Source organism: Pan paniscus, chromosome 4, assembly GCF_029289425.2.
Source record: "Pan paniscus chromosome 4, NHGRI_mPanPan1-v2.0_pri, whole genome shotgun sequence".
Taxonomy (NCBI): Eukaryota; Metazoa; Chordata; class Mammalia; order Primates; family Hominidae; genus Pan; species Pan paniscus.
The window spans coordinates 142,667,410-142,683,750 of NC_073253.2; the positions used below are offsets into that span (position 1 = coordinate 142,667,410).

The 16,341-nt window shown below is 40.5% G+C and overlaps 1 protein-coding gene across 3 annotated transcripts in view; it reads right to left on the reverse strand.

Annotated features, from left to right (window-relative positions):
• The window catches only part of DPYSL3 (dihydropyrimidinase like 3), a 119,507-nt gene that overhangs the window by 23,803 nt on the left and 79,363 nt on the right, over positions 1–16,341 (reverse strand). For all 3 annotated transcript variants that reach the window (XM_003829068.5, XM_003829069.5, XM_008954480.6), the window contains 3 exons: positions 9,572–9,660; positions 3,462–3,646; positions 735–899 (listed from right to left, as the gene is read on the reverse strand). In XM_003829068.5, the coding sequence (XP_003829116.1) occupies positions 735–899; positions 3,462–3,646; positions 9,572–9,660 (439 nt within the window). The remainder of the gene's footprint in view (positions 1–734; positions 900–3,461; positions 3,647–9,571; positions 9,661–16,341) is intronic.

A 16,341-nucleotide genomic window follows, 5' to 3' on the forward strand; every position in this document is an offset into this window, starting at 1 on the left:
CCCAGGCCGCCTTACAATGCTGAGCACATTGTGCATATGTGTGCCTGTATGTGGGGGGGAGGGGTTTGCAATATCTGTTGATCAAAAAGAAGCAGAGAATGGAGGAATCTAAGAAGACAGTGGAACCTAAATCATGTACTCACTGAGAGGACACATGCTGGCAAACACACAGAAACATATATACATATACATGAACATGTTTTCACACCCTAAGCTCCCAGCCTGAGTACCAATACATCCTTGCTCCTAGAAATGCCTTAGCCTTGTCTAGGGATGCCATTGTTATATGATAGTAAGGGTTTGAGCTCTACAGCAAAAATGATACAGGTTAAAAATCCCTAATCTCATAGGTCATACTAGCCATACAACCTTATGTAAGATTAGTTAGCCTCTCCTAACCTCAGTTTCTTCCTCTTCAGAATGGGCAATATTGCATGGAGGTGAAGAGCATAGAATTTGGATACACCTACTGCTTACTAATGCTATGATCTTGGGCTGCTTATTCTGAGCCTCAGTTTCTCCATCTGCAAAGTGGGGAAAACAATCACTACCTCACAGGGATCCTGTAAGAAGTAAATAAAGTGCCTGGAACATTGTGTTATCCCTACATCCAGTGCTCACACTCAAGGTTCCAGGCTCCAAGTAAAAGACAGTGACTGAAATGAGTGGATGGTGTTGGAAGGACTGGCAAGAAGAAGCTAAGAGAGGAGGGAGGACGGCATGTCCGGGCTCACCTTTGTCCTTGATGAGGTTCTGCACTTCCTGCTTGACGCTGTCATTCCAGTGGGTGATGTCCACATGCAGGGCATAGTCACAGCAGCTCTTCCCATCAGCCCACTCTCTCCATTTCTCATAGGCCTCAGTCAGGCTGGACTCAGGCTCAGGCACCACATGGTCAACTGAATGACAGAGACCCCAGATGAGTCACTCTCAGACACAGCCTTTGCTCCCCTCTGCCCAGGCCTGCTCCTGCTTGCTTAGCTGTGACTGCAGAATCTCTATTTCCTGAGCATGGAATTAACTTTTGAAGGGGTTCCCTGATAGTTTCAAGAATGCTGATCACTTAAATGTCACCAAGCTATGTGATTTGGGGCAAATTACTAGCTTCCCTAAATCTCAGTTTTCTTTCCTTTAAGTTGGTGCCAAGTGGGGTGGGAGTCAGGGTGTTACTAGTGCCTTTCTTCTGAATTTATAAGATTAAATGGGAAAATGCATGTAAAGTACTTCATCTAATGCCTGGCTCATGGTAAGTGCTCAATAAATGTTAGCCATCAATGAGTGCCTACTATGTGTCATTATTACTAGTACTGTGGGGAGGTCACTGCTAGTGAAAAAGGTCAGACTCTCTTCCAAGGGCGAAAGCGAGGTTTAAAGCTAAGTTAGGGCATAAGACATTGAGGCTCTCTGCTATAGGACAAAGCTGGTGTCAGTTACATAAACCTGATACTGGGCCCGCAGATCTTATTTCCATGGAAACTTCTTGTCAAGAATCTGGTTTCTTTGAGGCCCAAATCTACTCTTTCACCCACAACCATGGATACATTTTTTTTAAACAATGGCGTCTACAGTTGATGAAGAAAAGGCAAAAGTTACACTTTCATAGTTCCCCTGAACAGCTGAGGCAAAGTACAAGTAAGGACAAAGTACAGCTAAGGACAACTTTCCAGAGAGCAGTTCTGAAATATACATAAAAAACCCGGACATTTTTCAAACCTTAACCCAATACTTATTCCCACACCTATGAACTATTCCTAGGGAAATAAATGAGGCTGTATACAAAATTTTGGTTCCAAGGATGTTTGCTACTTATTTATCTAAGTGAAAAATTGGAAACAATTGAAATTGTTAACAATAGAGAAGTTAGGTTAAATACATAAATGCTTTATAAAATGGATGACTAGGAATCCACTTTAAATGTTGGGGTAGAACAAAAATGAATGCAAAGATATCCCTGACATATTATTTAGCAAAAATGGAAGGTTAAAATATAATACATATACTGTGATCCTAGTTTGGCCAAATAGGATTTTAAAAATGTGTACAATATACAGCCAAACTCTAACAGCGATGTGGGATTAGGAGGTTTATTTTCTTTTTGCATCTCTAGGTTTCCTAATTTATCTATGAAGGACACAATTGCTTTTGTGGTTCTTTGTAAGTTTTACTCTCGTCACAGGGAATCTGACTTCCCTAATGCAGATGGCCAAGCATAATACAAATCTCAAGGATGCCAAACAGGTCCAACTCCTTGCCCAGATGGCAGAAAGCCAAGCCAAGATCACTGATTCCCGTAGTCTTCTATCAAAGGCAGCCTGAGTGCACTTATCGGAAAGCAAATGCATGGAGCTACATTACTAATGTCTGGGGCAACACCAGGGCTTTCATCAGCAGGCAGCTGCTGAGAAGTCAGCAGGCTTCCACCCTTCAGCTGGAGAATTGCACCTTTTATGGCTTTGGTGCAATTTTTCTGGGCTTCCACACCCAACTAGCTGAAGCTGAACCCTGCTTATGCTCCTGTCAAAAGGAAGTAAAAGACAGTGAATAATTCTACAGCTCAGGCTGTCCTGTGTTCTCAGGGGATGTATATGGTGTTAAAATAAACAGTGCTCTCTGCCTGACCAAGTTTGGGGCCAGCACTGGGATGGGACCCAATTCATCAGGATTCCTTTGGGACAGGAAGGACTGCCCTGGAATGCTATTGGTTCAGTAATCCAATGGCATGCAACTCCCTAGATTTTTTTTTGGAATTGCAATAAAAAAAAAAAAACAAAACAAAATTTAAAAACAAGAGAAACCACTCCTACAGCTTGCCAAATGTTAAAGATATGAATTGGTCAAAATACAGCACAGACCATAAGCACTAAATGCAAGTGGAAGTCAAAGATGCAGATGCCTCCACCACCAGTTGCTTTTATGACATGACCAGCGTCCCAGTAGAAGCTTTAAACCAAGCTCAGCAATTTTGAAAACCTCCACCAGACACAGCTTTACCCACTGAAGTTTACAAAATTTCCAAGAAATGTAATTCTCCATAATCCCTCTCTCCATGATACTCCTTAGCTCCATTCACGCTGCTCTGCCCTCCTTTCTCAGACCCAAGTGGGCAGTTTTGAAATAATGTTTCATCTTCTATCCATAACTTTTTAAGTCTACTTTCACCTCTTACTAGCCCGGAGATGCTATTTCCTATTCTCCACTCATTGCAGGAGCCAACGCCTGCTGCTAAGGTAGACAAGAGGGCAGGTGCTGCCATGACCAAGAGCCTCATGAATCTCCTCTTTAGTTACAGGGAGCTGCCCATTTCCTCAGCTCAATCTGCTTTTCTCAGGTCCCATCAGGCAACACATCTATAAACTGAACTGGGACAAGTATACAAGTTATAGTAAGAGAGTTCTGGAGATAACACATTCATTAAACACACACTTCTGAGAAACAGGAGTGTGTAAAATATGAAGACTTACTGATCATGGTGGTGCCACCCGCTAAGGCCGCCTTTGTCCCTTGGAAGAAGTCATCTACTGTGGTCATTCCCTTATATGGCATCTGGAAGTGAGTATGGACATCGATGCCTCCAGGGATCACCATCTTCCCATTGGCTTCGATGGTCTTCACTCCTCCAGGAACAATCAGATTGTCTCCAATTTGTCTGGTGAAACAAACAAACAAAAAAATGATCAAACACTTGGTCATTTAAAAGTGCAATTTCCAAGACAAATATAGTGGTATAAGGATTTTAAACAGTGTTACTTGTTTATCAAATTAAACTTTGCAAGTGACTCACAAGCTTAGCAATCTATAAACAAAGATAGATATACATAGAAAACAATGTTTATAGTCACAGAATGATCTGATATGCCATTCGGTGGGACCACGTGTCCTGGTTTAGTACTATAACCCCAGGGGTTTGATAGTGTCTAGAATATAGTGTGTGTAATACTTTTTTCATATAAATATTTTTATTATTCCTTTCATTTTGTTCTTTAAGTTAAGGTGAGAAATAACATTTGGAGAAGAATCTAAAGAGTATAAAATAGTGCACTGTTAGAAGAGACTGAAGAAGATAATAGTAAATCATTTAAAGAACAGGTATGGGAACTCAGCTATCTTTTAAGTGGGGTCATCTTTGCTCCTAACAAAAGATTCTGTCTGGGTTATTTCCTGCCTAAGTCTTCACTCCCAATTCCACCCTTTCCTGATCATTTATCAGCCAATCACAGCTGATGGCAGATTCACCAGGAGGAAGTCAAAGATGCAGATGCCTCCAGCACCAGCTGCCTTTATGACATGGTCAGTGTCCCAGTAGAAGCTTTTAGCTGAGCTGAGTGATTATGAGAACCTCCACTAGACACGGCTTCACCCAGGAAGCTTCAGAGCATCTTAGGGAGGAATACGGGGGAGACTCAGGCAGAAGTAAGCCAATGAGTATCTCAAAGGCAAGCCTCCAAGGAAAGTGACAAATACAACTAGTCCCCACACAATGCTGCTTATAGATCAGCCAGTATTGCTTGGCTTATACGTGGTATCACATTTTTGATTAAAATAGCTGGTTAAACATGTCCACTATGGATAACAGGGAGACCTATGATTCATAAGCCTCTATATGACCATTAAAAATCTCCTACCTTGGGATATCTGTACCTCACTGTCCATTGCATGAGTATTTTCCCCTTTTGTCCACGGACAGCCAAGAAAGACACTCTCTTGGGGCAGTAAGAAGTCTACCACTGGCCTCTCAAACTCCAAGTTCTGCGACTAAAATAAAGTATTCCTGACATCTCTAAGAGTTCAACTTTACCACATCACCACTGGGCCATTCCAGAGCCACCATAATTCAAAATATACTGGTAAAATGCAGCCTCTGATCCTAAGTCCATTCTAGTTCAGATACTGGCCAATTCTGTTCTCATTTTTCTCTCTCACAGGTTCTCCTTTAAGGAAAATTGAGAACCAAGGGCATGAAGAGTTGCCTGGCTTGTGTGTGTGTTTTCATCCATTTTGACAACTAGTTTAATACCAAGCCTGAAATAGAAATGGCTTCCCCCTTCGCCACTGCTCCACCAACGAAGGCCGCATTAATCCCTCAAGGCTCAGCTTCCATCTTCCCTCCTTCATCAAGTTTCTAGCAAAATCCAAGTCTAATAATGAGTGAGACCGGATGTGGGCTATCTGGATTCACAATCCTGGCTCTGCTAGCTACTAGCTGTATAACCTTGGCCAAATTACCTTACCATGCTTCAATTCTTTCCTCTGTAAAATGTAATAAAGATGCCTCCTCCATAGGGTTGTGCTGCAGATTAAATGTGAATATATGTTAAGCCCATAAAACACTGTTAGGTAACTAAGAATTCAATAAATGTCAGCTACTATAATTAATAATCAGTCCACTCCCTTCTCTGAATGTCACCTGTTCTATGAATATAATACTTGATATGCCACTCCTTGGTAATGCTAGGTCCTTTGCATATATACAGATATCTCAGTTCCCCTAAAAGACTAAAAGGTCCCGGGGGAAGACAGCATGATGATTTGGGCCTTGATAATGAGTACCATACCGTGTGACATAGCATGAGTCCAATATCTCAAAAAATTGCCTGGCACATAACAAGTATTCCACAAATATTCACAGACAGACAAACATCTTGTCTGTGATCAGACAAGATCAGGCATGTTCAGGGTGGTATGGCCGTAGCACCACTCCTATTCAACATCGTATTGGAAGTTCTGGCCAGGGAAATCAGACAAGAGAAAGAAATAAAGCGTATTCAAATAGGAAGAGAGGAAGTCAAATAGTCTCTGTTTGCAGATGACATAATTGTATATTTAGAAAACCCCATCATCTCAGCCCAAAAACTCCTTAAGCTGATAAGCAACTTCAGCAAAGTCTCAGGATAAAAATCAATGTGCAAAAATCACAAGCATTCCTATACACCAGTAATGGACAAATAGAGAGCCAAATCATGAGCAAACTCCCATTCACAATTACTACAAAGAGAATAAAATACCTAGGAATACAACTTACAAGGGATGTGAAGGACCTCTTCAAGGAGAACTATAATCCACTGCTCAAGGAAATAAGACACAAACAAATGGGAAAAAAATCCATGCTCACAGATAGGAAGAATCAATATAATGAAAATGGCCATATTGCCCCAAGTAATTTATAGATTCAATGCTATTCCCATCAAGCTACCATTGATTTTCTTCACAGAATTAGAAAAAACTACTTTAAATTTCATATGGAACTAAAAAACAGCTTGTATAGCCAAGACAATCCTAAGTAAAAAGAACAAAGCTGGAGGCATCATACTACCTGACTTCAAACTACACTATAATTTTACAGTAACCAAAACAGCATGGTACTGGTAGCAAAACAGATACATAGACCAATGGAACAGAACAGAGGCCACAGAAATAACACCACACATCTACAACTATTTGATCCTTGACAAACCCGACAAAAATAAGCAACGGGAAAAGGATTTCCTATTGAATAAACGGTGTTGGGAAAACTGGCTAGCCATATGCAGAAAACAGGAACTGGACCCCTTCCTTACACCTTGTACAAAATTAACTCAAGATGGATTAAAGACTTAAATGTAAGACGTAAAACCATAAAAACCCTAGAAGAAAACCTAGGCAGTACCACTCAGGACATAGGCATGGGCAAAGACTTCATGACTAAAACACCAAAAGCAATGGCAACAAAAGCCAAAATAGACAAACAGGATCTAATTAAACTAAAGAGCTTCTGCACACAAAAGAAACTATCATCAGAGTGAACAGGCATGGGAGAAAATTTTTGCCATCTATCCATCTGACAAAGGGATAATACCCAGAATCTACAAGGAACTTAAACAAATTTACAAGAAAAAAACAAACAACCCCACCAAAAAAATGGGCAAAGGATATGAACAGACACTTCTTAAAAGAAGACATTCATGTGGCCAAAAAATATATGAAAAAAAAGCTCATCATCACTGGTCACTAGAGAAATGCAAATCAAAACCATAATGAGATACCATCTCACGCCAGTTAGAATGGCGATCATTAAGAAGTCAGGAAACAACAGATGCTGGAGAGGATTTGGAGAAATAGGAATGCTTTTACACTGTTGGTGAGAGTGTAAACTAGTTGAACCATTGTGGAAGACAGTGGCAATTCCTCAGGGATCTAGAACCAGAAATAGCATTTGACCCAGCAATCCCATTACTGGGTATATACCCAGAGGAATATAAATCATTCTACTATAAAGACACATGCACACGTATGTTTATTGCAGCACTATTCACAACAGCAAAGACTTAGAACCAACCCAAATGCCCATTGATGACAGACTGGATAAGGAAAATGTGGCACATATACATCATGAAATACTATGCAGCCATAAAAAAAAGAATGAGTTCATGTCCTTTGCAGGGACATGGATGAAGCTGGAAACCATCATTCTTAGTAAACTAACACAGGAACAGGAAACCAAACACCGCATGTTCACACTTATAAGTGGGACTTCAACAATGAGAACATATGGGCACAGGGAGGCGAACATCAAACACCAGGGCCTGTCGGGGGTGGGGGAAAGGGGAGGGATAGCATTAGGAGAAATACCTAATGTAGATGACAGGCTGATGGGTGCAGCAAACCACCATGGCACATGTATACCTATGTAACAAACCTGCACGTTCTGCACATGTATCCCAGAACTTAAAGTGTAATAATAATAATAATAAAAAAGTTCTGTGAACAATTAGTGCTGCCTATGATGAGCTCTGAAATGAGGAAGCATTTGGTAACAAATTTTTCCCATTCTCTCCAAATGAGAGAGCTTGCTACCTCTGAATAGAGCCAACTATATATAATAATTTTTTAGTTAATAGAAAAACATAAAATCAATTGTGGCTTATAGTTTGAAGAAATTATTGTCATATATTTTGGTTTTCCCATTGTTTCCATTTTTCTTACTTCCAATATAAGAAAGTAATAATGTAAATTGGCAAGGTAACTATGAACAAATATTTTTTGTTCTTGGATTTGTTCATTCATTCATTCATTCACTCATTCATTCAATGTTATTTGACTAATACATTAACTTTTAGCAAGTTATTTACACTCTATGTGCTGCTTTCTCCTCATCTCAGGAAACAGGATAATAATAGTACAGTACTTACTTCAGAGGGCTGCTGGCTGATTGAGAGAAAGCATGCAAAACATTTAACATTGTGCCTGGCACATACTATACACTCAATAAAAAGTAGCTCTTATCAAATTTTTTTGTGCTAAGTCCTGGGTTAAGAATTGGGGATGTGGAATAAACAAGATATGTAAGATATGAGAGTAAGTAAGTCTCCTTACTCTCAAAGGAGACTAACAGTGTCAGAATTGCTATGATTGATGAAAGCACAAGCTGGTTTTGTTTGTTTGTTTGTTTTTGAGACAGAGCCTAGCTCTGTCACCCAGGGTGGAGTGCTGGAGTGCAGTGGCGCCATCTTGGCTCACTGCAACCTCTACCTCCTGGGTTCAAGTGATTCCCTTGCCTCAGGTCCCTGAGTAGCTGGGACTGCAGGCATACACCACCACACCTGGTAATTTTTGTATTAGTAAAGACAGGGTTTCACCATGTTGCCCAGGCTGATCTCATACTCCTGAGCTCAAGTGATCTGCCCGCCTCAGCCTCCCAAAGTGCTAGGATTACAGGCACTTAATTACAGCCGCCATGCCCGGCCGAGCGCAAGCTGTTTTGAAAGCACACAGAAGGGAAAGCTAGCCTAGACTTGGGGGCTGGTAAAAAACGTTTGCCTGCGGAAAACTATATCTAAGCCAATTTTTCAAAGATAAGCAAGAGATCTCTTGTAACCAAAATCTTTAACTAGTCAATGAAGTTAAGTCATATAAAAATAAAACTAAAAGAGGCCAGACAGGGCTAATAGAATGGGTTGGATACACCCAGTCTTTTACAACATCTTAGCAGGGTAGTGTACTTTGTTTTTTGTGATGAAACACTATGTAAATCAAATCTTCTTTTAAAGTTCACTATGTAGGAAACCTACACATAAAACTTACCTGGCTGTGCCACTTACAGGCATCCAATAGTATACATTTTAGAATGTAATTATACATCCCTAATGAATTTATTTGCAAATCTTGCATGAAATCTATGTCCTATCTGTGCTCTGCCCATCTAAGTCCTATCCTTAAGTCAAGGTTCAGATTAAATACTCTCTCTACCCCAAAGCGTTACTTCTAAATGAATTTCTTCTTCTTTGTACTTCTAAATCACTTATCCTGACTTCAACTCCTTTGACACCTATTGCACAAAGCCTTATATTTTTAGGGTGCTGTAATTTGTGCACATTTTCCAGTATCCTTAAGGATGATGGCCACATCTTCCACTTTTCCATGACCCGTAGAATGCTCATCAATACTTTCTGCCCAAAGTTGCCCTCAGTATCTCACTTCATTCTGTTGATTAAATTAAGATTTTTTTCACTACATTCATGTAATCCAAGCTTCTTTATGAGCCATTAATGAAGAGAGGAAGTGCAAAACAATAAAGAGAAGAATTCCATATACATACTTTATTAAGCCATCTTCCATGTAAATATCAGCATAAAAGGACTGATCATCATTGACGATTCTGCCTCCCTTGATAAGGAGACGGTCACTCTAGAAAAGAAGGAAAACATGAGTTGTTATCACAGGTATGATTTCAGAGAAGAGTGATCTGCCAAGGTTTTCCCAATTCATTGTTCTAGATGTCTAGTAGAAACACATTTACCAAAGACATATGTGTGCTCAATGCACTCAACATTTAAAGTAGGTGTATTTGTTGGGGATCCAGTCTTTCTGGTTTGCCCTTAATTCAAATTATTCTAGAGTTTCACCTCTTGCTTCTGCAATCTATTAATATTATAGCCACCTGGAAACATATCTACTCAAGTAAGTGAGACATTCTTTATATTTTCTGATTCAGTAGGCACTAAATATTTAAAGTGGGATAACATATGCCTCAGTGGCTAGTGCACTCTCTAGTACTCTGTTGACACTCAATGGTGATTCTCAAAAATAGAACTTATGGTTAGGCATACAAGGAAAGAAGCTTTTAAAAGTATTTGCAATTACACGAGGGCATGCTCAGATCATGGTTATGTCTAAAATTCAGGATACTTACAAATGTATGCACAAGTACACACAATGTTGTAAAATGTGTAATAAAACCACTAGAAGGGAAAAAGGCAAAGTATCTATAGTATTTAACTTACAGTGGAGAAATTATGCAGGATTTATATTTATCTCATTATACTCAATATTCCTCACATTTTCTGAGTGCATTTCTTTATTGCTTTAATTATGAGAAAAACAAAGCCTTTTTAAAAATTATAACTTAGATGAAATTTGAGTTACCCGACAGGAAACAATGCAAGTTATTAACAAAGTTAATGAAGTTATTAACAAAGTAAACATATACTTTATATATAAGTCAGGAGAGGGACAAATCAGTGTCAACCTGACAGATCACAAGTTTCATTAAATGAATGGAGCTTAGACTGGAGTATGAGGGATGGATGAAGCTTTGTTGGGTTCATGGAGGAGAAAACAATTCCCAGGAGTCTGGCTGAGTGTAGCTACAGCATGAATAAAGAATGAGAGGGTGGACTTTGTGAAGAATTCAATTTCACAAAGAGATTTCAACTCCAACCGTCCATCCATTCATCCATCCATCCATCCATCCATCCACCCATCCATCCATTCATCCATCCATTCATTACCAGGTCATTGCTTTTATGGAGCTTAAAGGGAAAGTCTGGCAATAGAGAAATAAAGTAAACAAAACAAATCAAGCAATCTAAAATTATATTAAGTGTCACAAAATACAGGGCAGTGGGCTTGTTTAGAGGCTGGAAAATGTCTTTTCAGGGAAGAGCAATTTAGATGGGGGTGGGGGTGAAGAACTTCTCTAGGTAGAAGGAATAGCATGTGCACAAGCCTAGAGGTAGCACTAAGTTTTGTTTCTCTGAAAACCTGAAAAAGCTCAATGTGGAAGAAGCTTAGGGTTCAAGGAAGAAAGTGGCATTAAATCAGGTTGGGGAAGTAGGCAGGCTACTCATGCTGGGTTTGGTAAGAGTTTGAGTTTGAATGAAAATACACTGAGACATATGTCAGGATTGCAAGCAGAGCGGTGAAGACCTGTGTTGAGAAGTCAGCTCTAGAATGCACTGCTCAGGGTCAATGTTCTCCATGGCTATTTGACTATGAGGATTAAGAGTCACTGATTAAGGGGTCAAGAGCAGGGAGACATCATATGCAGGGCCAATCATGGTCATCATTCCCTTGATGCTGATTCTGTAGCCCCTGTTTGAGAACATCAGCTTTCAAAGAGGATATAAATTTTATGGAGGACGGAGCCCCAAAACCTGCTGACTTCTGGCTTCAGAAATGAAAGGGCCAGAGAATGAGATTTGAAGGTAGGCCCCATCTGGGATACAGAAAATTACCACCTAGCTTCCCCTGCTCTTCTAAGGTATTGCATAAGAAGAAATTACATCATATCATATTGTCAGGAGAAATTATTTTTTTAAAGATACAGATCAATGAAGTGTTCCAAAACAAAGTACATAGGCAAGGAAGACATGCCTATGAGGTCAAATACAAAGGTCCACCACACATGATATACAAGCCCCTCATGATCTGGTCTGTTAATATGTCCACCCTCATTTCTATCATGTGTGGCCTATATTTTAAAATGACAAAACATGCAGTTCTTGTCACATTATCAGGCTCTCTGTCCACTAGGCATTTACAAAAATGTTCTCTCTGCCTTCTCATATAATCACCTGGCATCTAGCAGTCATCTGCTTTGTCAAGGCTCCAAAGGGCTGTTCCTCCACGATGTGTGACCTGACCTTCCAGCAAATTTCACCTGCTCCCACTGCAAGTTAGTTGGAAAAATAACAATGTTCTACTGTAGCTAATTTATTTATTACTCAAGTTATCTCCTGACTAAACCAAAGACTCCTTTAGTCCTGGAACAACGTATCTTTTGATATTTCTACCTTCGTTCCTGGAGCTCATCCTAGACAGCTATTCCATATTGGTTGAATGAATAGGTGAAGGGTGGGACACAGGAGGTTGTATTATATCCACATGATGTAAAGGTGTCTGGGTCAGAATATTGTGGGAAGCGGCCAAAAATTAGAGTTTTGAGAAAATAAATGATGGCTTTGTGATATACTATTTTAACAGTACTGCAAAATTATATGAGGCAGTCCTAGGTCTGTGCTTCCAAACTAGTGTGTACACATTAGAAAAATACATATTCCCAGGCTGTGCTCTACATCACCAAATCTGCATTTTATAAGCTCCTTATGCAGCCATCAGGCAGCCCAGTACCAAGTCACAGACCAGCACAAGGAACCACTGCCCTCCTGCCTGCCCCCAACCCCACCCCACAGTTCTATGTGTGTCCAGGAAGGTGACAGAACATCTTCAACAGGAACTTCATAATAATAACAATCTTGGTAACTGCAAGAGTACCCTCCCTCTCATAACTCAATGCTTTCCTGATTTTCTTTATCTTCCCAGCAAAGAGCTGAACTAAACTGGGTTTTGGAAAGGGGCCAGTTTCTGTCTGAACTGAGACCAGTTATGAAATATGACCAGCCTAAGGACACGCAGCCCTGAGCCACTGGTGTGATCATCACTCCCTTCAACAAGCATGAAATGTCAGCAAAGGGGCAAATGTTATCTCCAGCCCTATGAACATCAGGGGGATAGTAAGCACTGATCCAAGTGGAATTAACACCATTGAGATGGTGTCATTGGAAACTTTTCAAATAGTAATTAAATAAAATCTTTCTGGCTCAGTAATCAGGAATCTAAACAGAGCCCAAAGATGAATGATAGGCCTGGTGTAGGTTTCAGAGAAGAGATTAAGAAGAGTTTTCTCCATGGGCTACAAATATTAACATTATTAATTTGTTTTCACCATGCAGAGCAAAAATATCAAAACCTGAACTTAAAGAGCTCAAATAAATGCTTCCTCTATGGGTCTTCAGCTTGCCCTGCTATCCTCCCCAATTTTAACTCTTTCCATGGAAGGGGGATCCACTACAAATGGCGGCCTAGGCAAATCAGTCATCAACAAAGAGGAATCTGAAAGGCAATTCTTAGGCTTGGCACTGGAGAATGTGAGCGTGGGGTATGACATAACCACTGACCACCCCCAGGTCACATAAAATCAAACCCCACTGGACACAAAAAAGTGTTTGTCTATGAATTCATGGATGAGCCTGATAGATTAACACATGCTAGGATCAAAAGCCAACAAAATGAACAAACCCAACATCTCTGATTAAAAGTTGCTCTCTCCTTGGCAGGGACATGGATGGAGCTGGAAGCCATTATCCTTAGCAAACTAACACAGGAATAGAAAATCAAACACTACATGTTCTCACTTATAAGTGGGAGCTGAACAATGAGAACACATGGACACAGGGAGGAAAACAACACACACTGGGGCCTGTCACGGTGGGTGGGGTGCGGGGAGGAGGGAGAGCATCAGGATAAATAGCTAATGCATGCTGGGCTTAATACCTAGGTGATGGGTTGATAGATGCAGCAAACCACCGTGGCACATGTTTACCTATGTAACAAACCTGTGCATCCTGTACATGTATCCCAGAACTTACAATAAAATAAAATAAAAGTTCCCTCAGTGATGAATATGGCTCAGTGGGCCTCTTCACCTTCTGTTCCTGGCAGCCAAGACTGCCAAGCGTCCATGAGCTGATTTCTGAGGAGGTTAAATGGTCTTGTCTACAAAGTTAGCAATCTTTCTAATGTAATTATATATATATATAAAGAATGATGATATCACTAGGGCATGCTGTGGTAATCTGAAGGGTATCTGGAACCCAAAATGAACGTATTCAGAGCCTGAAGCAACCCGCCACTGACCTGCCTTAGGCCCTGCACAGCTACCAAGAGCTAAGTGTGTCACTGTCTTGCAGCCCAGCAGGGTTCTAGGCATACCAGCTGGCAAGTTTGGGTCCAGCTAGGTTTTGCCACTGCTGGGAGAATCAGACACACCACTTAACTACGTGTGTGATCTTGAGTTGGGACTTAACCTCTCAGAGCATCGTTTTTTTTCATCAGCCCAGAGTGGATAGTAATACTCAGCTCACATCACAGGGTGGCTGCCAGTGTGCGTGTGTGTGTGCATGTATAATCTAGCACACAAGTAAATAGCTAATAAGTATTACATTTATTCCATTAATATTATTTATAATACTTTGAATGTTTTTAAGCCTTAAGTATGTTGGTGAGAGACTATTTCTATTTTCCAAATGGGGAGATATATACAGAGAGGTGAGTGACCTTCTCCACATGACAGAGTAGATTAGTTCCAATTTGAAGTAAACCCATGTCTCCCATCTCCTGGCACATCACTGATTTCTCCTAGGCCACTGTACCAAGTGTCTTTAAACCTTATGATAAGCAGCTCTTTCTGACAGAGCTCTCTTCTCTATTTGATACTGAATTCATTCCAGTGTCCAAACTGTGTCCAGTTCTCTCAGGTAGGTAGCTTTAGGAATTCAGTAACTTTCAAGCCACTACTTATAAAATCAGTGCAATACACCTGCCCCTTAATGGCCTGAATGTGTTAATGTAGTTTATAAAGGGATCTACTTTGCAATCCAGCTTGGCACGGGACTTTAAAGTGTGATATAAGTCTAACATCTTTTCCTTCACTAGGGTATGATACTGATTAGGAAAACTAACCATAAACAACTCAGTGTGGGAGAAGGAGAATGAAAGAGAGAGGAACCAAGAAATGAATAAAGGAAGGAAGCAAAAAGAGAGAGAGAAAGCAAAAGAGAGGGAGGGAAAAAGGGAGGGAGGAAGGGAGGGAGGAAAGGAGGGAAGAAAAAAGAAGGATGGGGGCCAGGTGTGGCGGCTCACGCCTGTAATCCCAGCATTTTGGGAGGCCGAGGCGGGTGGGTCACCTGAGGTCAGGAGTTCGAGAGCAGCCTGGCCAACATGGTGAAACCCTGTCTCTACTAAAAATACAAAAAGAAAAAGAAAAAAATTATCCAGGCATCATGGCAGGCATCTGTAATCCCAGCTACTTGGGAGGTTGAGGCAGGAGAATCACTTGAACCTGGGAGGCAGAGATTGCAGTGAGCCAAGATCGCACCATTGCACTCCGGCCTAGGCAACAGAGTGAGACTCGGTTTCAAAAAAAAAAAAAAAGAAAAAAAAGGAAAAAGAAAAAAGAAAGGAAGGAAAGGAGGGAGAAAAGGAGAAAGAGAGGAAAGGGCGGGGAGAGAGAACTGGAAGATGTAATAAATGCTATAAGGAATGTTAAGAATGACAGATGCAAAGTAAAATAGGGAATGAAAAGATAGAATCTTGAGCTAAAAGCCTACTAGAGATGTTGGTCTCCATTTTAGTTTTCCTCCCCTAGTCTTCAACTTAGAGAACATAAATTACCACCTTTGTCTATCTGAGGTAATGAGAACATGCCTCTCAGAGAAACCAAAGCCCTCCATGGACTTCTTCCCAGTCAATAAAGTCAGTCTGAGAACAGCGCTTAAGACACATCTGTTCCACACTCCGCAGACATTCCAGCAGCTCAGAGTAAAAACTATAATCCTATAAAGAGGATATAAAATGAAGAATGAGACTCCCAAAATCAAATATTTTGTTACCTGCATTAACAAAGCGCAGACTATGACCTTCTCAGTGGGGATTCAAGATCCTTTTAAAATCCAGATGAAGGTGCAGGTGGTTATTTAAAATAAATTCCCATTTGGGCAATTAGATTTGATTTCCTAAAACACTTTCACTGTTAAGAAAACATCAGGATGGATAGACTGCATGGATGAAATCTTGTTTTTCTTCCCCAAAGCAGCATCAGTTCAAGAAGAGAGGAAAAACCAGACATTCTAAGATAGTCCAGTTGACTCAAGGTGGTATTTAGGAAAAGGTACTAAATACGCTCTCAGGAGACTCGAGTTCTCATCCTGGCTCTGTTATTAAATATGTTGCCTTGGGTGAGACGTGCAGACATGAGCTTGACTTCTAGCACCAACACTACCCGTGTTTGGATAAATGACTTCACCTCTCTGGGTGGGCTTCAGTTACCTCATCAGTGAACAATGGGGACAATGATACCTTTTTCTGAGGGTACAGACAAGGATTGTGGGGCATACTATATATAAAGGGTTGAACTCTGCTTGGCACACTATAAATGCTCAATATGTGTGAGCTACCATCATCATCATTATTTCTTACAATTATAACCAGCCATTGTAAAACTCCTCTCTCACAAATACTCAAGAAGGA